Source organism: Geospiza fortis, unplaced genomic scaffold (assembly GCF_000277835.1).
Source record: "Geospiza fortis unplaced genomic scaffold, GeoFor_1.0 scaffold188, whole genome shotgun sequence".
Classification (NCBI taxonomy): Eukaryota; Metazoa; Chordata; class Aves; order Passeriformes; family Thraupidae; genus Geospiza; species Geospiza fortis.
Genome location: NW_005054337.1, coordinates 3,875,562 through 3,900,957, shown reverse-complemented (window position 1 = coordinate 3,900,957; position 25,396 = coordinate 3,875,562). Strand labels below are relative to the sequence as shown.

The window sequence follows — 25,396 nt, the reverse complement described above, 5'->3', positions numbered from 1 at the left end:
GCCATCGTCGTGCTCGGCTCCGCGCTCAAGGACAGCGACCTGGTGCCCGACACGCCGCTGCAGAACAAGCGCAACCCGCTCAACGTGTGAGGAGGGGCCCGGGGGTCGCGGCCGGTGCGAGCGGGAGGGTCCGGGCTGGGCGGACCGAGCGGGCCAGAGTGCCCGGAGGGGGCCGGGGGTCGGTGCTGGCCGCGAGTGCCTAGCTGGGCCCGGGGTTGGTGCTTCGGTGATGAGATTTCCTGTTCCTGACTCAAAGGTTTCAGAATACCGGGAGTTTCTGGCTCAGTCTTTATTGGAAGGGGGGAAAAGGAGCTTTTTTTTTTTTTTTTTTCCTTAATCTCGCAGATAATTCCTCGTATTTGAGTAAACTGATTTCACTTTCTCTGGCAGGCAGTGGCAGGACCCGAGGGCAGGGCCTGGGGCTGTGTCAGAGGGCTAGGCTGGGTGTTAGGAAAGGGTTCTTCATGGGGATCATAGCTGAACACTGGAACAGGCTCCCCAGGGCAGTGGTAACAGCGCCAGGGCTGACAGAGCTCAGCGTTTTGACATTTTGACAGCATTTTGACAGTATTTTGACAATGCTCTCAGGCACATGCTGTGACTCTTGGGCTGTCCTGTGCAGGGCCAGGAGTTGGACTCCATGACCCTTGTGGGTCCCTTCCAACTCAGCAGATTCTGTGATTCTGTGATAGTAACTGAGCTGATCTAAAAGCCAGCTGAAGGAAATAGGTCTTGTAGCATCTTTCCTAAAAGCAGAGTGGCTGCCATCCTTTTCTGGCACTTGGGCAATGATCTAACTGGCTTAGTCATTCTGTGAAATTAGTTTGAGCATTTTGAAGGAAGCAATGTGCTGGGCTGGAGCACATGTGCTGTCCTGCTACAGGTCTAAAGTAAAACTAAAATGGCTGTTTTCCTCTGTCACTTGGGGAGCTTTGGACTTAACTCATTCAAATCTGTCATTTGGTGACATGGGAGAAGAACTGTTTTCAGTGTGATTGAAAGAGCATTGACAGGAAACACTTAGAGAGAAATTGATCTTACGGTAAAAACATATTTCATTTCAGCTCTCCTTTTTAAATAGAGGAAGGTGATCTGTACTGACAGTTCCTGAAGCAAGTATTTTTTCCCTGCAAATTACTTGCCTCCTGGCTTGTCAGCAGTAGCCTTGGCAGCCTTTCTTGCTTTTAAATAAAATGAGGGATTTATTTCCAATTACTGTTTCATGGTAGCAACTGCAGTTGCCACACAGGCATCACTTCTGTAAAATTAAAGAGTGAATGAGGTACTCCTCAAAATCCTGGGCAAGGCCCTGACAGGTTTGTTAGGGTCATAAGGAGAATGCAGAACTCCAGACTGGTTTGGCTTTGCCTTTGATGCTCAGGTGAGGATTAAACTGTGTGTGTCTGCCCACAGCTCAGCCACAGAGCAGAGTTCCGCTGTCTCTGTTTTCAAAGTGGGCTCTGGGTAACAAAGGGGCTGCACAATTCCCTCTCCCACCAGCTGATAGGAAGCAAGCACCTTGGAAAGTGCTGATAGGAGAAACAAGCCTGGACTGTGGCCTCCTTTATTCATTAATAAATTCACTTACATGTGCTCCAGTTTAAGATTTGAAAAGAGATTGAGTTAACACAATACTGTCTTCTGTTAAACAAGATATCAACACATTGTCAGCCAGGCTTCAAGATTTTATGGGCATCACAGCAAAAGTTTTCAGGCCAGAGAGTGAATTTAGAGATGGAAGGATCTGTGTATGCTGAAAGAAGGCTCTCATTGATTGAAAAGACAATAAAGGAACAACATTGAGCTGCTTCATTTATTTAGAAGGACATGAGAGAGGAAAAGCTTCACAGGCTGATGAGGGAAAAGAGCCAGCCCTTCTGGCTCTCTTAAGAGGCTGAGGTTGTGAAAGGCTTTGTAAGCAAGGATAATTGAGATGGTGGAAGAGTCAGAGAAGGGGTTACTGTGGTCAGGGTGGCAAGCTAAAAATACATTCTTTGCAGCTGCATTTTGAGTAGGGCAGAGTTGAGCTGCTTTGTAGGGTCAAAGTGATTGCAAAACTGAACTGCAGGTCTGCTGCAAGGCATGAGGGCTCTGGGTCCAAGGCAGTGCTGCCTTGGGAATGAATACCTGGCTGAGGAAGTATTCAGGTTTTGGGCTTGAGAGAAGTACTGGAGAGAGGGTTAAGATTGTGGCTAAGCTGTATTTTGGGAGGAGGGCACAAGTGTGGCATTCACATTCTCTGAAAAAACCCCTTCACCCAGGATTTTTCTCCTGGGAAGCTGAGAAGCCTCAGAGAAAAGGAAAACAATTCTTATCTCATTTGCTTCTCCTCTGTTTTGCTCATGTGGAATGTGTTTGGAGATTGTTTACCCATTGGATTCTGGTGTGAGTTGTTTTGACTCTTTGGCCAGTCAGGGCCAAGCTGTGTCAAGACTCCAGAAAGAGTCATGAGTTTTCATTATTATCTTTTTAGCATTGAGTAACTATCTTTTGTGTATTTTTTTGTATAGTATAGTATTCTTTAATATATGATAGTATTATAAAGTAATAAATTAGCCTTCTGAGAACATGGAGTCAGATGCATCGTTCCTGCCTTCATCGGGACACTCTCTGCAAATCTCTTATTTAGACGGTTCTGAACACTGACCTTGAGCACTTCCTCCACCGTGGCATTTCACCCATGCTGGTGTCTCCTTTGCCTTTCCTCTGGCAGATACTTCGTGAAGGTGGCCTGGGCTTGGACTCTGTGGCTGCTGCTGCCTTTCATCACCCTCACCACGTACGAGTTGGGCCGGAGCAAGTTCCTGTACGGCCGCACCTGGAGCGCGCTGCTGGTGCTGCGGCGCCTGGGGGCCCTGCTGGTGGGCACAGCCGTGTGGTACTTGTGCACTGAGCTCTTCATCTACATAGAGAACCTCACTGGGGAGTGCTCCCTGCAGGGCAAACCCAGCCAGCCAGGCCAGCCCCCCCGGCTCTACGCCTCCAAGCGCGAGTGCCAGCGGGACAGCGGCGTCTGGGACGGCTTCGACATCTCGGGGCACTGCTTCCTGCTCTCCTACTGTGCCATGATGATCCTGGAGGAGCTGGCTGTGCTGGAAGCGCTGGCCATAGAGCACAGCTCCAAGCTGCGTGTGGTGATCAACGTGCTGCTGGTTTCCCTGTGTTCCCTCACCATGATCTGGGTGTTCATGTTCCTCTGTACTGCTCTGTATTTCCATGACTTCAGCCAAAAGATTCTCGGTGTGCTGATAGGTCTGGCAGCTTGGTATGGGACATACAGGTTTTGGTATTTAAAGCCCTTTTCTCCTGGACTACCTCTTCCAAATATACCTTTGAGTTCAAAGAAATACAGCTATAGCAGATAAAATAAGGTTTGAAACGTTTTGGATTTTGCTTTCAGTACTGGAGTAGTTGAATGTAGGAATGGTTACTGTATTTCCACTGTAAGGAACAAGGTGATGGGTTGGAGGAAACCAAATCTGTACTAGCCATTGGTTGGCAGGTGATAACGAGCTTCTTCCCTGGGAGAAGAAAAAAAATCAGGATTGGAAGAGGTCTGCTCTTGTTTAGGAGTTGCCAACTGGGATTGTCAGCAAAGAAATCGGGAGCTGAATCTGTTTCTCTCACTAATAAATGGAGTAGCAGACCCAAGGCTAAAAGAGGCCTTTGATCTTTAGGAGTGTGATTTATCTCAATTAATTCTCCCTCTTCCTTTTTGAATTATGTCAAGATATTGTGGATGATCCAAACCTCAGGCTTTTTTTAATGTTCCTATTTGTATTGCCTTATGGGAAAGCTCTAATAATCACAGTGCTGCTAAGCATTGCAAAAATATCAATTCTTGTGGAAAGCAGTTCTTTTGTGAAACTGGAACATCTCATGTTCTCAAGCGTTAAAAACACTAACTTGCCAGAAATGCCTCATAGCTGCTTCTGCAACAGAGAGTAAACCTGAGGTGCAGTGTCTGAAGCAGACTGTGACTCTCAATTCATGCCATGTTCTAAAAGGAAACTCTTGGAAAAACAAGCCTTAACTTTCTCCTTAGGTGAGGTAGATGTAATAATATTTTGTCATTTTATTCTAGACACTAAAAAACCCAAACTCCTTTCTGTTTTGCTAAAAAGTCTAGTATGAGGATTGGAGTTTTAATTTTTTTAAAATCTAATCCACTACACACTTTGCAACAACAAATTCCTTGGGTTTGTTCTTTCTTCTAGAACAACAGTGGAATTCTGGTGTTCTGAACGAGCTAGCTTATCCTGCTATTTCCCAAATAGTCTGCTTGGTAATGAGTGAAATGCATTGTTTATCCTGGGAGCTGCAGAGCAGAGTGTGCTTGAAGCAATATTTATTCTTGCAATACCAATAAGCTATTTAATTTTGATTGCACATAAAGCTGTGGCCACTTTTGATGTGGCTGTAAACCTACTACTGAACAAAACACTGCTATTAGATAATGAATAGAGGTGAGATGGGTTTGCTCACCTTATCAGTCAGATGTTTAGCATAGTTTTTATCTCCAAAAGCTTTTAATTATTTCATAGAGGCTCATTCATGATGCAGTTACATGAAGTGTGTTTGACAGATGACAGGACAGCCAGGAAGGGCTGTGGGCAAGGCTGTGGGTCACCTCTGATGCCACAGAGTGACTTTTTCTGGTACAGGGTGTGATGCTCCATCAGGTAATCTTGGCACGTTTTGCCAGCTCAACCTCTGTCTTCCAGCAGGAGAGTGGAAGCATTTGCAATTCCTCCAGCAGTGTTAGTTCCATGCTGTGGTCTGCCTCTGAGGAGAACTAAATTCACTGGAATTCCCACTGAATTTGGTGGCAATTGGAAGTTGTGTGTCCTTAGAAAGAGCAATTCACCTCTCAGAAAGAAGCTGTCCACGGGGTTATGTCTTTTCTGTCAAACTCCTCTTGGTTTTGTATTAAATTGCCTTTTAAGCTGACTCTTTGAAAATTGCACTGATTAACTCATATTGGGTTTAACTAAATTTGTTTAAACAATGCAAATATATTTGCAGACTCTTTTGATGTAATTTAAGCCTACTCCCAATAGAGCTAAGCTAGGCTGCAAGCCACATTCACCATGAAAAAGGATTATATACCCAGAAGGTTCTATGATTAATTTCATTAAGTTCCTATTTTAGGTTATCTTTATGTAACTTTGCTGTATAGACAAACCCTTGGAACAGGAAATGCTGTTTACTTAAACCAACTGACTTGCTGAAGTGATGTTCATTTTCACAAATGTTTTGTGCAATCACTGTGGATATTTCTGTCCACTTTAACCAGTGTCATGCAGATTATTTTTTTAATGGAAATTATGTAGAATATGGTTATTCTCTTATTTAAACGGTGAAAGAAAAACATTTGAAAACTTTATCAGTGTTTGTGTCTTTGAGAATCTATTCCTGCTATCTGTAAAGATGTTGTTGGTACTCCACATCCCTGGATCACCCAGCCCCACAGAGTCTGTGTGACTACTGAGATGTCTGATCAAAGTGGCACTGAAAATTCTGCACTGTTTGAAAGGGTTAACAGAGGATGGGTTCTCAGGAGTCAGGATTTTAAAAATAAACAAAAACAAACAAAAGCCATGGCTGACTAAAGCAAGTTTCCCAATGTGTGCCTGTTACGCCAAGCACTTCATTTTGTAAGCCTGGTTTATTGTAGCAGAGGGGAATCCTAATCCATTGAAATGTATGGGGGAGCTCCCATGGGCTGGAATACTCCTTGTGAGTTTGGAAATCCTGGGGTCTTTCTCAGAGCCCAGACACCATGGCCAGCTCTTGGCTCAGAAGGTTCCTTTGTGCTCCAGACCTTATTTGTGCTTTTTGACTCTACTCCAAACTAGGAATCTGCTTCCTTGTGCTTCATCTGGAAACTTAAGGTTGCAAATTTCTTGTTCACATATTTGCCGTCTCATTTATTTGACTTCTCTTTGTCTCCCAAATTTTATCATTAAAATAAAAATTGCAGCCTCTCCACAACAGATTTGCAGCCAAAGAGAAACAGTGCTGGGAGCAGCTGGATTTGGTATCCTGTGCCAAAGGCACAAATCAGCTGTCAACAGGTATTACTGGTTTGTTTCGAGTGTTGGGGTGGATTTTTTTTTCTTTTTCTCCATTAAAGTATTCCTGTTTTTCTCACAGAGTTGTCTTTCTGTCTGCAGAATTACCTAGGGGATTTTTGTCTCCAGCATCTTACCAGACGTATTTCAACATCTCTCTGCTAATCTTTCATTGCCTGTGTTGGGGCTGTTTTGTGGGCCCTGTTTCACAGTTCTTTCATAGGAGCAGCATTGGCCTGACTGTGTGGCCCAGGCACCTCTTGGTGCCTTAAACATTTTCCTCTGCTGGGCACAGGTAGAGCACAGTGGGAAGAGAAACTGCCTTAGGATTCATTTCACTCTTCACTTACCTGGGACTCTTTCAAATGTTGATGTCACTGCAGGTGATATCAGGCAAACAGGAAAGTTGAGGTCTTTCATAAGAGCCATGTGAGCAGTTCAGACTTTAAACATGCCTGAACCCAGGGTTTGATTCTTCCTCCAAGTTTGTTAAAGCAAACGTCATCCATGAATGCTTCACTGGTGCTAAATGATATTCCTGGTTTCCCAGTTTATTTGTGTATGCTGAAACTTGGGTTGTGGGTGGCTGTAAAAAAAAAAAACCCTGTTTTCTGTTTTGGTGTGTGGCAATTGGTGACAAAGTGAGAAACACCCAGTTATGCCCTGGAGTGCACTTTAATGGAAGAAACTGCTGTGATATGTTAAATATTTTGGGAAATCAGTCTTTAGTTGTGAACATAAGTCAATGGTCACTTCATGAAATAGTAACTGATTTTTCCACTGCAGTTTAATGTTCCTCAAACCAGGACACTTAAAGTAGCTCCGTGCAGCTCTCTGCAATCGGCCTTCTCCAGCTCTTTGATCACCTTGTGTTATCTCCTTTTGCTCAGAAACCTGCTTCCTGGGATTATTTCTTTTCATAGTTTCATCTCTCCTCCTGGAGCACAGATTAGTAATAAATGCTCTCCACCTCTGCTGGATGTGTGCTCTCTCAGTATTTTGCCTTCCTTTCTTTGAGGTATTTTGCAAAGCTTAAGATGAAAGTAATTACTAGACACAAAAAGGCTGTTGTGACTCTAACCGATGTTTAACTGTTGTTAAACTGCTCTGTCACTGTGCTGGTGGAAACCTGGAGAAAAGCACATGGTTTATTCATTTAAGCAGAACTGCACCTGATGTGCTCAAGCTCAGGGAAGGAAAAAGGTGATGTGATGAGCAGAGCTCGATGCATTAGGAGAGTTACCTTTGTCCTTCTCTTGGGGACTGAGTGCTCACTTCACTGGAGGGTACTTTCATCCAGGTGCTTAGCAGGAAATCATTAATTTGGATATGGGAAGAGTCCCTGAGTGCTTAAATCAATGAGAGCATAAAATTTAAAAGCTGAAAAAGCAGACATGGAAATGGCTATCAAGATTGAGTGCAGCCCATGAAATCTAAGGCAATTATATAATTGTATTATTTAGTCTGAAAGGTTATTTATTTTTAAACTACCCCCCGTCCATCACAAAACAAAAGACAATGGTATGTGCTTATAACAAGCCAAATTACTCCTCTGTAAAGCTTTGGGACTAAAAGATGGCACAGAAAATTAACAGTAGGGGAAGAGCTCTACCAGCCTTTCAGGAGGGTTGGATATCACGGGAAAGCAGCAGTTGGAAAAATGCCCTTTCCCTGTTGTGCTCTTCCTGACAATGTGTGCAGTGGCAGGAGATCTGTGGCAGAGCTGAGGATCTCCCTGGAGGTGAAGGCTGAAGAAAGGAAAATGTTCAACAAGAATAAATGCAAACAATTACTTTTTTCCTCACCTCTCCAAAGCCTTTTCCCATGTCCAGTCCGGGTTAATTTTGCAGCTCTGGGCTGTGCATTCCCTCAGTCCTGGTTGATTTCAGAGCAGGAACTGGGCACATCCTCAGTGTAAATGTCAGCTTCTGAAATGCCTCCCCTGGATCCTGCCTTGCCTGCAGAGCCTTCCCATCTCATGGGTTCTGTGCTGGGAGGTCACTCGTGGTGTGACCATGTCGGTGACAGCCTGAACACCATCACTCACCACCGAGGAGAATTCAGCTGAACAGGCTGAGCTCAGAACAGCCAACTATGGGGGGAAAGCCATGAAAAAGGGGGGAATAAGGATGGTGCCCAGCCCACAGAGACTGTTAAGCTTATCCAAATGTGTGAATAGTTGTTCCCACACCTAGCAGGATTGTGCTGTTGGGAATGGCACCGGGCCTGCCTGCTGCAGGTTTTGCAGGTGATGGCAGCAAGCACAGATCTGGTGTGGGCTTGGTACGGTGTCACTCCAGACCACAGCTCTGGTGCCTCAGCTTTGTCATAGCCTGACCTGATTCCGTTTTTAGAAGAATGGGAGTAATAGAGGTTTGAGGTTTTTATGAATATATGTATTTTTTGTCTTGATTGTCATAGTTTGGAAGTTAGGAGAAAAAAAAATGGGTTTTGGTTTATTTTGTTTACTGGGGATTTTTCTTTGTTGTTTCCAGAGATTTTGTTTGGGTTTTTTTTCTTGTGACCAAGGGAAGAAAGACCTATTGCTGTTGTGCAGTGCTTGGATCCAAGGGCACAGAATGGAGAGAAATTGCTTCTAAGCAAAAATAGAAGAGTGTTCAGGAGGCTGGTGGTGGAGTGACATGACCTTGTGATGTAAAGAGCGTGTGCAAAACTGCACTTAACTATGCAGGATACTTGGTTCTGTGTCAAGAACTGCCTGCAGCATTACACAGCACCCTCAAACCTGGTTACACTGTTCTCATTGCAAAGTAGCTTTATTTGGATAACTCGCCTGGAGCTAAAAAGGATTTAGGTCGCCGGAGAGATGAGGTGCTGGTAGGAAAGGGCTGAGAAGGGAGGCAATGCAAGTAGGGAGATGGATAGTGTTATTTTTAAAGGAATGTTTTAGAAATCATTGATCTGTGCTGTTAAGAGGTTTTTAGCAAGATTCCATCTCCTTCCTTTTCAGCAGTTCTTCCTCAGACAGGGGGAAGGGGAGGTGATGCAGAACCTGAGAGCCCAGGGACTCCTGACAACAGGATTGGTCACACATGGCCTGCTGTCTGTGACAGGAGAGTGACACCAGGCAGCCCAGGGGACAGCAAAGGGGTAGGACAGCAGAGAGGGGTAAAGGAAAAAAGGACCTGAAAGTAGATCATTGTGCAGAGGAAACAAAAAGGAAGAAAAAATCCTGTGAGCTCCTGAGAAGTGGGCGGAGGCTGACATTTTGCTTATTGAAGCTCTTCAGCACCAAAGTGACATGGAAATGGAAATGATCTCCTCTCTGCAGGTACAGCCTGGCCAGCAGCACACAGGTACTGCTGCAGTGATGGACACCTGTGTTCTGACAGAGCAATTCTTCATCCTCATTATTTATGGCAGAGCTGCCATTCCTTCTTCCACTGAGAGCTGTTCAGTGCACGCTGTTTTCTCTCTCTTTAATCCTCCAGAGGAAAGTCAGTTAAAAGGAGAATGAAAGACAACGACAGTGAAATGTCCTTTGGGCACATTTGGGGATCAGCACCAGGGGAAAACCAGGAAATGTATTTGTCATGAATGTGCTTTATCAGAGAATCCAAGTTCCTGTGTGTTTTTATTACTGCTTGTAACTTTAGCTTCAGTAGAAATGGCTGGGTCTGAAACATCTGCAGTTTGGCTGCTGAGGCCATGCTTTGGGAAATCTTTCAGACACACAAAATCTGTTCCTGTTCACTGCATACAGAGATGTTTTCACTCTCCTTCACACCTGTGGGGCTGAACTTTTCCCTGGGCACTGCTGCAGAACTGGGGACCTTATTCTGTCCCACCATGACAGAAGGAGCTTTTCTACACAGACTTGTGTAGCAAGAGCATCTTTGCTGTGAATAGAAATTGCCCTTTTATCCTCAGCTATGCCCCAAGTAATTGCAAATTTGGGGTTACAATAGTTAGCTCTTAGGTTGTACATTATTTCCTGTTTCTTTGCGTTTTTAGTTCTTAATGTCATATTATCATATTTTATATTATCCTAGCCATCTCAAAACACTATATTCATGTTATCCCACATTATTTCAATCCCATATAGCTTTCAGCAGCCTGAGGGATTTAGTTGCTGTCACTGCCTGCATTGTGGATCCAGTCTGGGTGGTTTTGGCTTTGATCCTAATGATGGCAGTGAACGCCACCAAACACAGCCTGATGTTAAATATTTTCACAAGCTTTAATGTTTTGGTAGTATGTGGGGAAATCCTCCATTTACTTTCACAGCAGAAAGGAAGCAAGGGGCAGCTCTTCTTCCCTCTAGTCTGGATTCTGAAATTGCAGTTGGGTGGTAAGGATGGTTTTTTTCACTGGAAAACAGAGGAGCACTTGGCAAATAATTTCTGACAGGGCCACCAAATGGTCACCAGACATTCTTAGGCAGCTCTTGATTCATTTGGCAAGTTGTGAGAGGCTCTGTGGTGTGTTGTCTGTCCTCTGGCCAGCTTGGTGTTGAAATCCTTTGTTCTGCATGGAGAGGTCTTCTCCATCCCTTGCCAAGCAAAGGAGAGCACTGCCAGCCAGCAGTAAGGATGACATGTACTTTTTCAATTTTCATAATCGAGTCTTTTGAGCAAATCCTGTAGGAGTAAAAAGATTTCAGAAGCTGTAGCTCTGCAAATGTGACCACTGGGAGCCTGTTAAACAAGAGGCTTGGGAGGCAGGAGGGAGAGACTGTGTCATGAAGCTGCGTCTCAGGGATGCTTGGACTTGACAGAAAGCCCCTGATTTTCATCCCTCTGATAATGAGAAGTTCCACACCTCGGCACAGACACAGATGTTAAAGCACTGAGGAGCCTCAAAGCACATTTGTCTCTAAAACACAGGGATTTCAAAGGATAAAAATTTGCTTGGGTAAATAAATACATCTAGAATGAGGGAGAACCCTGGCTGGGGTTGGGTCAGGCACACAGGAGTGTTGGGTGCAGGATGCAGCCATTCCCTCTTGTCTAAAATATAAAATAGCACCTCTGAGGTGCCTCACCTTCCAGCCTTTCCCCTTGGGCACTGCTGTTACCCCACACCTTGCTGAGAGCAAAGCATAGAGTCCTGGAGTGAGAAACCAGTTTTGCCATCATTTTCACGTTTCTGTGTACAGAACATGCCCTGGGCAGCAAACAGGCCAGTGCCTGGCTCATGCACAGGTCATGCAGTGGGCACCCCTTGCAGTGGAACTGGAGCAGAAAGGTCTGATCAGGCTGAGATCAGTCAGAGCAAGAGCAAATTTTTATGATGACAGCCTGTGATCACCCCAGGGCTGCCTATGGACACGGGCTAAGGGGATTGATCAGGGCTCTGACATTCATTCAGGGATCTCACACATCAATCCAGCCTCTGCCTGCCACAGTAATTGTCTTTTATCACTCTCACCAATTGCTTTTCCCTGGAGCAAAGTCCTGGTACTTTTTCATTACCAGGACAGGAAAACAAGGCTTAGTGACAGGGAGTGGCGCCATTTTTTTTTTAATATTTTATTTTTATTTGGTCCAGAACAAAGGCTTATTATTGACTATTTCTAGCTGAGAACCTGTACAAAACCCACCACTACATCATCAGTGGCTTCCCAGCAGCCCACAGTGCAACTCTGGTGACAGCTCCTGCCCATGCCTTGTTCCAGCTGCTGGATCTGCCTGGCTTCCTCCTAACAGCTGCATTTTAACAGTGTGCTCCAAAGAAAACCCACACCTATTTTCTCCAGTGTTTAGAGATCCGATTTGCTCCATGACTTTACATTTCTGTGGTTTAAAGTACAAAAATAAATAAAATGAAGGAGCAAAGTAACCAGCAGCAGTCTTGCAAAGCAGCTTCCTTCTACCTCATTCTTGGGCTGAAACCCCAGGAATGGAGGAAGTTTTTGTTCCCCTGGGTTTCCTGGCCTTATAACCCATTAATATTCCTTTCTGCACCTGGTGTGTGCATTTCATCATCTTTTGGAGATCACCAGGGAATGTGCATGAAGGTCCACAAAGGGAAAAGGGTGAAATCCTGGTAAGGGTTTTATGTTAGTGTACCTTTATAAATATTTCGGGGTGGGGGGTTTATCACCAGCTAATTGACCAAAGAGAGGATGACCCCTAGTTCATCTTACACCTTTCAGATTCAGCAAAAGGGAGGAGTTCAGGGCACCCTCCTGCCTCCCTCTTCAGAAGAAGGAAAACAACTATTTCTTCTGAAGTCACCGACTCCACAAAGCAAATACTGAATGTATTTGGGAGAATGTGTATCTGCAAGGTTTCAGTCAGCAGCCTCAGCTGCAGGAGCCAGGTGGATTTAGGTTCTCACACACCAATTTTAAGTGCTTACCCAACCCCATGGTGGTATCAGGGATAACACAGCCTCTGCAGCTACACAGCCTGTTGTATTCCAGAAGCCTGTGAGACCAGCCTTATGACAAGCACCATATAAAGGTGTGTTTTGCACTCTCTATGTGCTCATCCCCTGTAATTCCTGCTAATTATTCCCAATTCTGTGACTGCCAGGTTGTACCAAAAAGTCCTGGGAAAGCTTGCTGCTTTCAAATACATAAAGATAACCTTTGAATCAGAGGCAAATGCAATTCCTGTTATTTCAGCCACACTTGGCATTCGTTCCCAAGCCCTGAGATACAGCATGGCTCCCAGGGATCACTGGAGTGCCTGGAAAGCCAGCAGGCTGAGTGCTGACAGAAATTAGTGCTTGGAAGAGGAATACGTATAATTTCCATGCAAGTTTTATACCAGTGCAGTACATGAGGCAAAGCACAAACCACCTGCACATCCCAGTGCCCTGGGACATGCCTTGCACTGGGACCAGTAAGATGTGGAACACATTTAGAGATGCGAAGCCATTACTCCTCCCATATGGTTTATTGAGGATCTCAGTTTCCAAAGCATGAGTAGCAGTGAGGCCTGTTATTCTTTCCAGCATGCAAAAGGCACAAGAAAGTCATCAATGTGATTCTGTGCAAAGTGTCCCTAAGAAAACACACAGCGAGGAAATGACAGAAAAGAGCCCCCGATGGAAGAAAGCCAAAGCGCCTTCAGGAAAGTGCTGAAAAGTTCTGAAAATGGTTGTACTTTTTCAGAGTCCAAATATGCTCAGTTGGTGAAAGATGCTTTGCAAATCCGTGAAAGAAAACTCAAGAGACAGAGCCAAAAGGCTTAAAACAATAATCTCCTTCATGTGCCAGAATTCAGGATGAAAGTCAAAATCATTTATCTCAAGAAAAAAGTGCGGCAGTTACAGACAGACATTAAATTCCCTTAAAAAAAAGCCCACCAGAACCAGACGTAGAAAGTGGATACATTCTAAGAGCAGCTCAATAAAAAATATTCCTTTTAATGAAAATAATTTTTAAAATGGAATACTTGAAGAACAGAAATCCACCTTGACTGTGACCAGCTACTGCACCCTGCTCCGAGCACGACAACACAACGCCTTCTAGAAGAAGAAAGTCCCCACTACCTGCATGTGTGAAATGTGGCCGGTGAACAATTTGGAAACACAAACGTACAGGACCAAGTATCCAAGTCCCAGTAGTCAACTTGGCTGTTGGGAAGCCTCCTGGGATTCTGTCTGTCCCCCTGGAGCTGGTGGTGCTGGAGGCAGTGCCGCTTCCCAGTGGGCAGGGCTGGCCACATGAGCCCTGGAGCCTCTGGCTGGAGTTGAATATCTAAACCTAAAAAAGGCATTTACAAGTTGACGCTTTTTTGTTGTTGTTGTTGTTGTTGTCTTATTTCCTTGCAGTATAGGTTTCTACTTCTAGACTATGGAATGTTACATTAAACAATATAATTATTCATTACCTTGCTTCAAATTTCATTACAGTTACTGAGGCTTCATCATAATTTCACACAGCACAGAGACACCAAACTAAACACCAAGCAGTCAGCACTAGATGTATTTTTTCTTTAAGTACCAATAAGCAAAATATCCCATTCCCCCCAGAGATCCCATCAGGAAGGAGGCTCCAAGGAAGGAGGGAGGTTTCCGCTTGACCAGCCTGAAGGCATTGGGTACCACTGCAGAGAGGAGCGTGGTGTGGATGTCTCCCAAAACTTTCCTGAAGGCGAAGCGTTTCTGTATCCTGTCAAAGAAGGACTGTAGGTTGGGTCTGCTGCCATCCTCCCAGTATTTCTTAGAGAGTCCCAGAAACTTGAGGCGGTGCAGGGTGGCTCCTAACAGGACATCGGCCAAAGTAAAGACGCATCCACAGAGCCAAAGTTCACACTTCTGCCCTGGAGAGAGAAGACACAGAGCAGAGGTAAGAATCCCTTGGGGGGGCACCTAAAATCTTGCTCAAAAGATCCACATAGGCAGGAGCATTTGTAGATCTGGGGTGGTTTTCCCCAGCTCTTTGATGGGCCAGGAGCTCAGAGCCCATCTACTGTGATGGAGAGTACGGGGGTGCCAAGAGCTGGGAATAGGAGATGATGATTTATAGCTGGTGTGAAGAGACAAATTACTGGCTGCAAAGCGGCTCTGCTGCCTCTCCCCCCAGTCAAGAGCAGCAGGAGATGGCATCCTCGTGTACCAGGAGGTGCCTGGAAAAGAGCCCTCTGCCCCCCTTGAAGGAAGATGCTGTGCAGTGACCCCTTCTGCAGCGTCAGTGCTCAGGAGATCAGCAGTGTCTGCCCTTGGCAGCACCAGGAGCTGTTTCAGGAGTGTCACGTCAACTTGGCCTATTTTAGGGATGTGAGAAATCCTCAGGAATCAAAACCATTTGCTGGATGGCCTGGCTGCTCTCCCATGTGTGCTGCTGGGGAGGTTCTGCCTTTGTTCTCTCTCCTGTACCAGGGACCCTGCTCCAGGACACCAAAACTGGCAGCACCTCTGTGCCAAGAGCCAGGATTTTGGGGAGACAGAGCTCAGGGTGAGTGCAGGACATGAAGAAAGACACTGAAGGGTTGAGAACCCCTGATAATGGGTGATCCCAGAAATAACCCCACTAGAGAGACATCCAAAAATAAACCAAGCTGCTGTTAGGCTGGAAAAAGCAGTTTCAGGCCAGGATATTGTTAAGCACTCCCTCAGTGCCCTTTCAATACTGAGGAGCTGGGCTGGGATGGAGCTGAGGGAGATGAAAGAAGATGCAGGTAAAGAACATCAGAAGGGACACAAAAATCCACCCTCAGTCAGCTTTGCTCCAGATTCCTAATTCTGGGGCTCTTCACTGTGCTGTGGCCATTGTGTCAGGAAAGGGAAGAGAGGCTCCAGTAGAGCCCCCCAGGACAGGCACTGCTGCTGCTGCAGGGCTGCCTGCAGGACCAGGCTGGGGCAATTATGGGTAATTAGCAACCCTCATTTGTAGCTGCTTGGCAGCCTGCCAGATCCTGCTGGAGGCACTGCCCAAGTGGACAGATTGCCTGTGCCTAATTAATCAATAAATATTTTCAGTGACTAATGACTTGTGCGGGTGCTGCAGCCAGAGCTTCTCGGGTGTGGAGGGGACCTTGTGGGTGCTGCTGCTCAGCGGTGAGGGGAGCAGGGCTGAGGCAGCTGCCTCACTCCAGGAGCTGCTGCAGGTGAGCAGAAAGCACATGTGAGGGTGGTGACTTCGGGAGAGAGCTGTGATCCAGCCCTGTCCCTCTGTCCCTCCTGGCTCTGGGCTTGCACCTCTGCTGAGGTCTGGAGCCCCGTGCACCCCTGCCCAGCACCCAGTGGGGTGGAAGCACAGGCACCTCTTCCCTTTGCATGCCCAGCAGCCCCAGCTGGGCTCAGCCTGTCCCAGCTGAACGGAGTGCCTGTGGCTGGGGTCTCCTGGTGCTGCTGCAGCACCTCCCACCCTGCTCCTGCTGCAGCCTGGGCTGTGTGGGAGCAGAGCTGCTGCACTGCAGCTCCTGGGAGCTTGCCAAAGTGGTGATCCTGCCCACTGCTGACATCCTGACCATGGGCACAGGGTGGGAGTTTGGGGCTCTGGAGCAGAGGGCAGGAGCAGCACCCAAGGACTGAAGGCACTGGAGCACCTGGGTGCTGGCAACAGCAGCAGCAGCAGCAGCGATCCCTCTGCTCCAGGCACCTGGGATGTCCTCCCAGGGCACCTCATTAGGCTGAATTCTGCTGTCCCAGCCCTCACAGTGGTTAATGAGGGTGTTTGAGGAAATTAGGGCAAGGCAGGATGCCACAATGAGCACATCAGGGCTCTGGTAAATGCCCAGCCCGATGCCCTGCAGGGCCTGACCTTGGCACCTCCGAGGGCTCTCCAGGGTGGCCCTGAGAGTGACGCAGGGCTCGCCAGGGCAGGGCCAGCTGTGGGACCATCCCCTCATTAGCTGTGCCTGGGCTCTGCTCTGCATCTGGCACCTGGTGCTGGCAGCCCTCCCGGGGCCGGGGCTCTGAGCCCGGCCAGCAGTGAGGCAGAGAGCAGGAAGGCTGGCACCACCCGAGGGTGATGGCAGGACAAGGGCTGCCCAGCTGTGCCCTGGCACCCCTGACTGCCAGGGCTGCTCAGGGCAGGCTCCCAGCGCCGTTGTTGGCTGTCAGGGATGGCTGGTGTCCCTGTCTCCCACCTGCTGGCATGTGACGCAGGCTCTGTAAAGGCTCTGCCCTCAAGGGCCCCTCAGATTCCTGGGTTTCCCTGCCCGTGCTCCTCTGGGATGTGCCACAGCCTGGTGATGTGAGGGCTTGGCTGTGGCACACGTCCCCATCTCTGCACTTTCAGCAGCCAGTGCTCCTCGTGGTGCTGGGGCCAGCCTGCTGCTTCCTAAGCCAGACAGAGCATCAGTCACTGTCAGTCCCTTGCTGGGGTAGAGGGCACCTGCCATCACCCTGAGATGACTTTGGGGCTCCCAAAGAGCACCCTTGAGGACTGGGGTCCTGCTATTCCCTGTGGCAAGGAGTGCAGGGCTGGTTTGCCCGAGGTCAGTAAGACCATGGCTGCAACAACATCAGTGTACCCAAAACCAGGAGAGCCCAGAGGCAGCCCCAGACCCAGCAGTGGTTGCTCCATGGGAGTTGTTCATCAGGTGAAAAGCTTCTGGCTGTTTCTGGTGTTGCACCTCAGCTTCCTGTGGGAAAACACCCCATAAGCACAGCCCAGTGCCTACCTTGGTACTCCAATTTCCTTTTCTCCAGCTCAGCCTCAATCTGGTCGAGCACCATCCCGAGCTCTCCAAGGATCTTCTTCAAGTAGTTCACATTATCGTGCTCCAGGATCTTGGCCTGGGTGGAGAGCAGGGTTAGGATGGGGAATAAGTGGATGCAGGGACACAAAGCATCAGGTGTTCATGGCAGGTCTGTGTTCCCCCAGCACCAGGGATGTGTGTGGCTTTCACCCACTCACCATGAGCTTCTTCTGCTTGGAGAGGTAAGGCTCAGAGAGCTGTGGCTCCTCTTCATGGTCCAGCTTCATCAGATCCGTGGTGGCATTAGCTAAATGTCCTGGGGGGAGACAGAGAGGCTGGGATGACCAGTGTGTGATAGCAAATCACCTCATCCTGCAGCCAAAATATGGCTGTAGCACCAAGGGAAAGCATCCCAGAGAGCTAAAATGGGCCAAATTCATGGCTTGCTGCTGCTGTGCTCCCACATCTGAGGGTGTGTGGCTCCCTGCACACAAGGATCTCAAGGAGCAGGGCTGGCTCCAAGGTATGGCCAATCCCCCTCCCTGTGGTGAGTCCCAGCCTGGGAGTTTCAGCTCTTCATTTCCCCTGCTGGATTCATGGTAGAGCTGCTGGAAGCTCTGTCTGTTGCTTGCTGGTTAAGGACAGCCCTGGGTTTGCCCACAGCCTGGCTCCTGCAGCTCCATCCCCAGCAGGCTGAGCCTCTGGGATGTCCAAGCTGGCTGCCCACACTCGGGTGTACATTCAGAGCAGTGGGGCAGGGAGGGAGTGCTCCCTCCTGGGTGAAGCTGTCCCTCAATTCCATGGTGTGGAGCCCATCATGAGCATGGAGAGATGCCCACCCCTCTGCCTCTCTGGGCACAGGGAGGATGGGAAGGGCTTTGTGCAAGGGAGCTAAAGGAGGGAAAGGGGCAGAGTGAAAGGAAGAAAGGAATCCTAGAGGCAGAGTATCCTAAGGGATAGCATAAATTACTCAAAGTTGGGCTAATGTCTTCCAGCCAGGGACCATCTGTCTTTCCCTCCTTGTTCCCTCCAACAAGGGAGGCCTTGGCTCTGCCAGTGTGCTGATGCAGGAGGTGCCAGGGCCAGCTGGGGTGGGAGCCAGCAGCAGGCTGTGCACTGCTATAAAATGCTGAAATTCCCATTTCTGCCGTGAGCTTGTGCTTGCTAAGGCTGCCAACCTGCTCTCCTGGGGCTGCAACGCAGATGGAAACCTGGATATCATCCTGATTTCATTCCCCTTGAGAGAGCCTGGAACCTGGGTTCACCCTCTCCTTGGGACACCACAGCATTGATTTCCCTCAGCACCCACTGCAACAGGGCAGCTGAGCCATTGCCTGAGGGCAGAAGATGAGCTGGGGAGGAACCATCAGCCCATGGACCTGCTCATACCCCTGCTGTGGCTTGGGAAAAATGCCACAGTGACAGGGTTTGGACAAGGAGATGTGTTCAGAGACCTCAGCAGGGTGCTGGGGAGGTGATGTGAGGCAGATAGGGGCTGAAGCCATCACAGCCACACCCTTTGGGGGAGGGAGGGGCTCTGGCCCAAGGTCTGGGGGTGGAGGTGACACTTGGTGACATGGGGAAAGCTGTCTGTGACGGGTGTCAGCAGAGGCAGGGCAGACCACAAGCTGCACCTCAGGAACTGCCTATTTCTCTCTGTGCACAAGTGCATCCCACCCCAGCAGGGCCATCTGGGACCCAGGCAACCAAAGGGATGGGGGTGGGAACAGTGTTTTCTATGGGCTCAGCTTGGGGCTGGAGCCTGAAGGGAGAGATCTGGGACTTGCCAACACCCTCCTGACAAGGTCGCTTTTCTGGCCAGGAATTCTCTCCAGGAGCAATCCCTGCCATTGAGTTATATTAAGCATCGTCAATGTTTCATGAGCACTTGAAGGTCAGGTACACAGACTTATGCCGATTCATCCCCTGCCTGCAACTCAATCTGGCTGCTCCCTCCTGCCTTTGCCCTTAGAGTTATTGGAGGGAGAGGGGCAAATTCCTGTGCCCCAGAAAGAGCTGAGGAGAAGCCTGGGCACCCGGACACCCCCTGAGTTAGGAAGTCTCTCTAGGATGCCTGCAATTCCCAGATCAGGGAATTGCACTTGTGCAGGTGCTGCAGGCAGAGCTTTTTGAGCATGGTGGGGACCTTGTGGGTGCTTCTTTGTGCTTTGCCACTTCCCAGCTGTCCTTTGGCAGGAAGGGGAGACGAGCAGGAGCACGGTGGGCTGTGGAGGAGCTGGGCAGCCCCCTGGGAAGGTGACTGACTTACTGCGGATCTCAGTGGTGGCGTACTTTGGGATCATGGAGTCGGTGGTGAGCTCGGGGTGCAGGATGCAGCCGTGGGTGTAGGCGTCCATGGGCAGCGAGTCCAGCAGCTCCCGGTACTGCAGCACCCGCGAGTGCAGCAGGCTGCCCGGCTCGGGGATCAGCTGCGGCACGTTCTCTGCACGGCCCAGGAAAGGGTGTTAGCAGTGAGACACAGTGGAAATTCTCCAGAGCAGAAATCAGTTTTGATTTAGGTGAAATGCACATCTATCCCTGCACAAATCACAAACAGGACGGGACTGCTGGGAACGTGCCTTGAGCTGTTTTATTTTCCAGCATCAGTCTCATTACATGGTTATGGCAATGGGAAAATGCCAGCAGCTCACATCCCAGCAGCAGACCGAGAACTTAATGTTACAACTCACTTTATAAGTTTTTTGACCAATCACACAAAGCAAAAGCGCATTGGCAGTAGTTCCATCCAACCACTGTAAGCACACATACCTTGGGTTGAAACAATGCCTGCTTATTTTGAATACAACAATATTCAGGTAATATTTCATCCAGGCAGAAGCCTTAAAACACAATGCACAGAGCTCCATTATTAAGCTTAAAACTTCCTAATATCTTGCTAGATAAACTTTTCTGTAGCTTAGGGAATTATTCTAGACAAGCAAGCAATTAATACGCAGACCATTGTTCTAGTTGTCCTTGCTTTTCTACTTTTTACATAATTTTCATGCTGACCTATCTCATGGCTACTGCTTAGCTCTAATCACAGTTCTGCTGTCTCTGAGGCCTGCCTTTTGCAGCTTTCCCAAAACTTTCTGATTTACAGATTCCCACACATCTTTGAGTTAAGTCTGTAGCTTGAAAACACAGCTGTTTAGTGTGATTGCCTGTTCTCCTAAAAAGCCTATGCTTGGAGAAACTGCTTCAGCCAAAGGACAGAGATAAGGGGGGCAGACAGAGAGACTGTTAGAGAGGGGACAGCCTGACCCAGGAATTCTTTCTGATAAAGAAGAATTAGAGGCAAATGTCACATGAAAACAGTAGAATGAATATGTGTGAACCTATTGTGAAGTGGCATGCATATGTATTTGAGAGAGAGAGATAAAAAAGGATCTAGAGTTCCCAGAGGTACACATATATTTTGAAGGGAGCAGTCCCCACATGTGTCCAGCTCTGTAACAAACATAGCTCTGTAATAAACATACCAGCTTTACAACTTTCACAAAAGTTGTGGAGTTTGTTTTGCTTCCACAAATCAGCGGCACCTGGGAGGGCTCAAGCGCTCCTTAGCAGCTCCTCAGCCAGCTCTGAACAGCAGGGAGCAATCCTGCTGAGACAGCAGGGCTGCCTGGGGCAGAGCTTTCACTCAAATCTGTCAGCTCTGCCCTCGCCCTCCCTGCTGCCCATCCCAGCCAGGAGTGCAGCCAGCCCGTGCCCCGAGATGGGCAAACCCACAGGATCACAGGGCAGTGTACGGATTTATCACCCAGCCACACAGCCCTGGCGTTCCCTGGGGTCAGTGCAGCCAGCCCTGATGTCCACACTCTAATTTCTTGTCTCTTAGAATGGGAGGAAAATCTTCCTGGTCTGCAGAAAAGAGCTAAAAGATGAGGATTTAAGTTTAGGATCTCCTGAGTTACATATTCTTTACTCCAGTGGCAGTGAGGTACCTCATTCTGCTGGGCTTCCTTGAAAATCCCCAAAATGGCAATCAGAGTAGATGACCAAAGAAGCCCAGTGCATCTTCCCTCCATGCTCAGCCAGTGTCTCAGCTGCAGGAACATTCCTTGCCCTGGCTGGCTCTGCTCCTCCCTGCCTTGTTGGGTTTATTCACTTTCTATGGATGGTGGTGTGCATCGTGCCTTTTATTACACTGTCAGCCCAAAATACATGGCAGGTGACACCAGAAGAAGCAAAACATTGCTCTTGTCTCCCCCAAGATTTTCAACTCTGCCATTTTTTTAAGGGATCATAAATGTTTATAGTGTCTACAGGCAGTGAGTAAATCCACCACCAGGACTCTGACTCTTGCCCACATCCTGTCAGCAGCACTGGGCTCTCCACGTTCCGGTGTCCCCACTTGAGTTGGGTCATGTTGGAAGGGTTTTAGCAGATGTGAGCAGGGCAGCCCCTTGTTTCAGGGCCTGAAGGGACAGCTGTGCTCTGCCCAGCCCTGCTGCTGGTGGCAGGAGCTGGCCTTGCCTTTATCCTGCCTGCTGGTGCCCATGGCTGGATGAGAACCAGGCAAATTTTGGTACCTCCTGTACTGGAAATCTCATGGCTCGGACCCCGACTGTCCCTGCTGGAAGGCTCCACAGAGTTGTTCCCACTGATAGGCATCAGTGTCACTGTCCCCTGAGCAAAGGGAGGTTTTGGTGGCTCCTCCCTGCCATGGGCTGCTCCCTGTCTGCACTGCCTGGGCTCCAGCTCTCCAAGTCGGGATTTTCCACCCGAGAAAAGTGACCAGATGAGCGAAACAACAACTGACCTATAGCTTGTGTGCTCCTTCCACAGGGCTCCTGGCCAGCACCCAAAGGGCTGGGGCTGAGGCTGGGAACAGCACATGCAGAGGGACTGCTCCATCCCGCAGGAAGATGGAGCAACCACAATGAAATAGCAGCATGCTGGCCACCAGCCCATATCCTTCAGCACGTTCCAGGGAGGTTTTTCATTGGGATGGCCTGACTTGCCTTTACATGCCACAGCAGCCTGCACATAGAGGCTGCTGATGCACTCTGTGGCTGTGCAAGGGGGTGCAGACCTTGGAGGACACTCCTGCCTGGAAGAAATATTGCCCTGATCAGTTTCTGGGTTTCTGGGCACTGCTGGGCAGTGTCCTAGTGAGAAGCATCCTCAAATGTGGCTTATTGGCACTATTCACTGCTATTTTGGGAGGAAAGAAAACATTTCTCCACACACTACCCTTTACTGATAGCTGGACCCCAGTGTGTGGAAGCAGCTGATAAAGGCCATGCCCTTAGCCCAGGAGAAAACACAGCTCAGTAAAAAGACCTTGTAAAGGCCTTTTCAAACTGTACACATTTCTGCAAGGTGGCTGATTCCCCCTCAGATCAGCACTGCCACATCCTGGTAATGCTTTGGGCAGCTGCACTGCTGGGTGATGGGATGGAGCAGAGCATGGAGCAGGGACTGATGCTCTGGGCCCTCTTTCCTGGAGCTTCCCCTCTCCATTTCCCAGCAAAAAGGTAAGAAACTACACCTGGCTGGAAGATCTCAACGACAGGAGTTTCCCAGTGCTCAGACAGCTCTGTGTGCCCCTCCTGCTGGGGACAGCCTGTTGTCACATATGTCAGACCACCTGCCCTTCGCAGAGACCAGCTGAAGTGGTGCAGGGACTCACACCCCTGATGTCCCCTGGTGCTGGGGCTGCTGCCAGGCAGGAAAGCAGCTGCCATTCCCTAGGACATGCTGCTGGTGTGGGATTCTCCCGATGGAGCCATCCCTGCTGCCCCGCTGGGAGGGAGCTCTGTGCCTCCACGGAGCAGCAGCGCAGTGGAGGGGCCAGGAGAGGACAGCAGCTGAGCTGGCAGGGAGCCCTGGCTCCGGGAGCTATTTTGAGATGTTTTTGATGTCTCTGTTGCAAGGGGATGGATGCTGGGCTGAACATCGTGATGGCAAAGCCCGAGATCCCTGCTCAGCTTTGAAGCCTGCCCGGTGGGTGTCCCAGCCCAGCAGCCCCCAGGACTGGGGGAATGAGGGTGAAGGGGTGTGAGATGCCAGGGAGAGGCTGCTCACAGCAGCTGCTGAGCAAAGCTGGCTTGGAGCTCTGTCTCAGCATCCCAGTGTGCCAGGCTCAGCAGGCCTGCAGCCCTGCTCCAGGGGAATATGAGCTTCCCTCTCCTGGCTGTCCCTTCCTCTGGGTTTGTGTCACATCATCCTCCCATGGTCCTCAGCACTGCTGGCTGGTTTTGACTTTAAAGAGGCTGTTTCCTCTGAGGCACAGCAGCAGCAGGGACAGCAGGGCCCCTGGCCCAGGAATCCTGGAGGAAGCAGGGCGAGGAGCATCAGCACACAGCTTACACCCACCTTCTCTCAGCAGAGGCCCTTTTGGCCCCTTTTTACAATTACCCAGGGCCAAAGCACAGATGTGCCAAAAGTCAGAAGTGCTCCCATGGGCTGTGCCCCAGCGGGGACTCTGGTGAAATGCCACCATGCACCATGGGGACTGAGAGAAATTGTCTGGTTTGGAAGCGTGATTTCCAGGTCATAAAAAGGGGAACTTAGCTACCACACCCCTCAGAGCCCTCCAGCAGGGCATTTCTGCTGGAAATTCTTCAATTTCATGGGAAAACATAGAAGTCTGGGGCGGGCTGGTGGCTTGTTGATTTTCTGGGGTGAAGACGAAACGTTAAAGGAAAAAAGTGGGTTCATTGAGCAAACAGAATGTGGACTAGACACAAATTTCCTCTGAAGCAGAGCCCAGCCCAGCCTTGCCTTACCTCCGGTGAAGTTCTTCTCCATGTAGTCGATGATCTGGTTGTAGTCGCTGATGATGTTGTCCCTGTGGATGATGACGGGCACCTCCTCGCCCAGGTTGAGCCGCATGAACCAGGGCTCCTTGTGCTCCATCAGGGGCATGCTGACGTCCCTCTCCTCGCAGGGCAGCCCCTTCTCTGCGATCACCAGCCTCACCTGGGGCAGGAAGCCAGGGAGAAAGAGCTCAGCCCCATGCACCGAGCTGGTCTCCAGTCCCCCCTACCCCATTGCACCCTCAAACCTTTCCCTTAAACTTAATCCTGACATGCCAGGATCACGGGCATGCCCTGCAAGAAACCAAGCAGCTGTTGCCATGGGGCAGCTGCAAAATCCAGGCAGCCAGGAAAGAATTTGTTTCCTGGCAAAGAGGGGATAGCCAAACCCATCCTGTCTTCTCAGAATCATGGACCATCCTCCCTGGTCCTGGTGGCCTGTGTGACAGGCAGAGAAGAGCCAATCCCTCAGTGGGTGGAGGGAGGCAGGAGCTCTCCAGCTGGGAAGTGATGCTGCTGTGGATCCCAGCATGGCCCAGCACATACCTGAAGAAAAAAAGGAGGAGGAAGAGGAGGAAGCAGGGCTGCAGCAATGTTATGCCTTACACGTGCACCCAGTGAGTGCTGCTGCCTGGCTGAAGGAGACCTGGATGCTGACTCAGGTATGTCCCACTCTGAGGAGAGGACTCTGCCTTTACCAGTGAAGGCTCTGCTCTGTGGGAAGTTCCAGGCAGCCCCTGTGACCCTGCACAGCATTCCTCCTCCTCTTCCTCCATGCTGGCATTATCTTGAGGGCATCACCCAGCACCTTCACACCTCTTGTGTCCAACCTGCTGCCTCCCCCTTCCGCTTCCCCTGCCCTCCTCCAGCCCTGGGCCTGCCCAGCACAGCAGGGATGGCACCCACACATCTCAGCGGTGGGAAAGGTGAGTCCAGCCTTGCAGAGGGGCAGGGGGAGGCAGGAGTGGGACTGGACCATCACCATCCTCACCTCAGGGCTGATCCTGCTGCTCTGCTCTGTGCATGAGATGGTGCTGAATATGCACTCAGGGATGGCATTTTAGGCTTCTGGGTTATAAAACCTGACTATTATGAACTAAGTATGTCAAACATGAAAAAAAAAAAGCCCATGGGGGATGTGAGAAAGCCATGATTTCCAGAACCACTGAATGAGGCAAAAGTACTTGTTTTCATCCAACTAGCAGCAGCTAAAAATACAATTTAACATATATAAGCCTTTCTATGAGTACTTCAGAGTTCCTGGGGAATTAGTCATTAATTATTCACAGGACTGGCAAGTTAATTTTTTCTTATAAAGTCAAACAAGAGAAAGCCTGGGCTCCTCAACTGCAACTCACTCCTGGCCTTTTCCTCACAGCTGATAAATAAACCTCAGCCAGTACCACCCAGGGTATCCAGTACCGCCCGGGGTATCCAGTACCACCCGGGGTATCCATCCCCAGGCTCCCTGGACTGCTTTCAGGAGCTGAAG

The 25,396-nt window shown here is 49.1% G+C and overlaps 2 protein-coding genes across 2 annotated transcripts in view; one reads left to right on the top strand and one right to left on the bottom strand.

The window, feature by feature from the left end:
• Window positions 1-6,155, top strand: FITM2 (fat storage inducing transmembrane protein 2; the record flags this gene model as incomplete). The annotated part of the gene is made up of 2 exons (XM_005422326.2): window positions 1-86; window positions 2,714-6,155. Coding segments are annotated over 2 exons (738 nt in total), but the record flags the coding sequence as incomplete, so codon positions are not given.
• Window positions 6,156-12,917: 6,762 nt separating this feature from the next.
• GDAP1L1 (ganglioside induced differentiation associated protein 1 like 1) overlaps window positions 12,918-25,396 on the bottom strand; it is a 13,526-nt gene continuing 1,047 nt past the window's right edge. The window contains exons 2-6 of the mRNA XM_005422222.2: window positions 23,875-24,067; window positions 19,407-19,580; window positions 17,356-17,453; window positions 17,120-17,234; window positions 12,918-14,311 (exon numbers count right to left, since the gene is read on the bottom strand). Coding sequence (XP_005422279.1) covers window positions 13,968-14,311; window positions 17,120-17,234; window positions 17,356-17,453; window positions 19,407-19,580; window positions 23,875-24,067 — 924 coding nt within the window. The 3' untranslated portion in view covers window positions 12,918-13,967. The remainder of the gene's footprint in view (window positions 14,312-17,119; window positions 17,235-17,355; window positions 17,454-19,406; window positions 19,581-23,874; window positions 24,068-25,396) is intronic.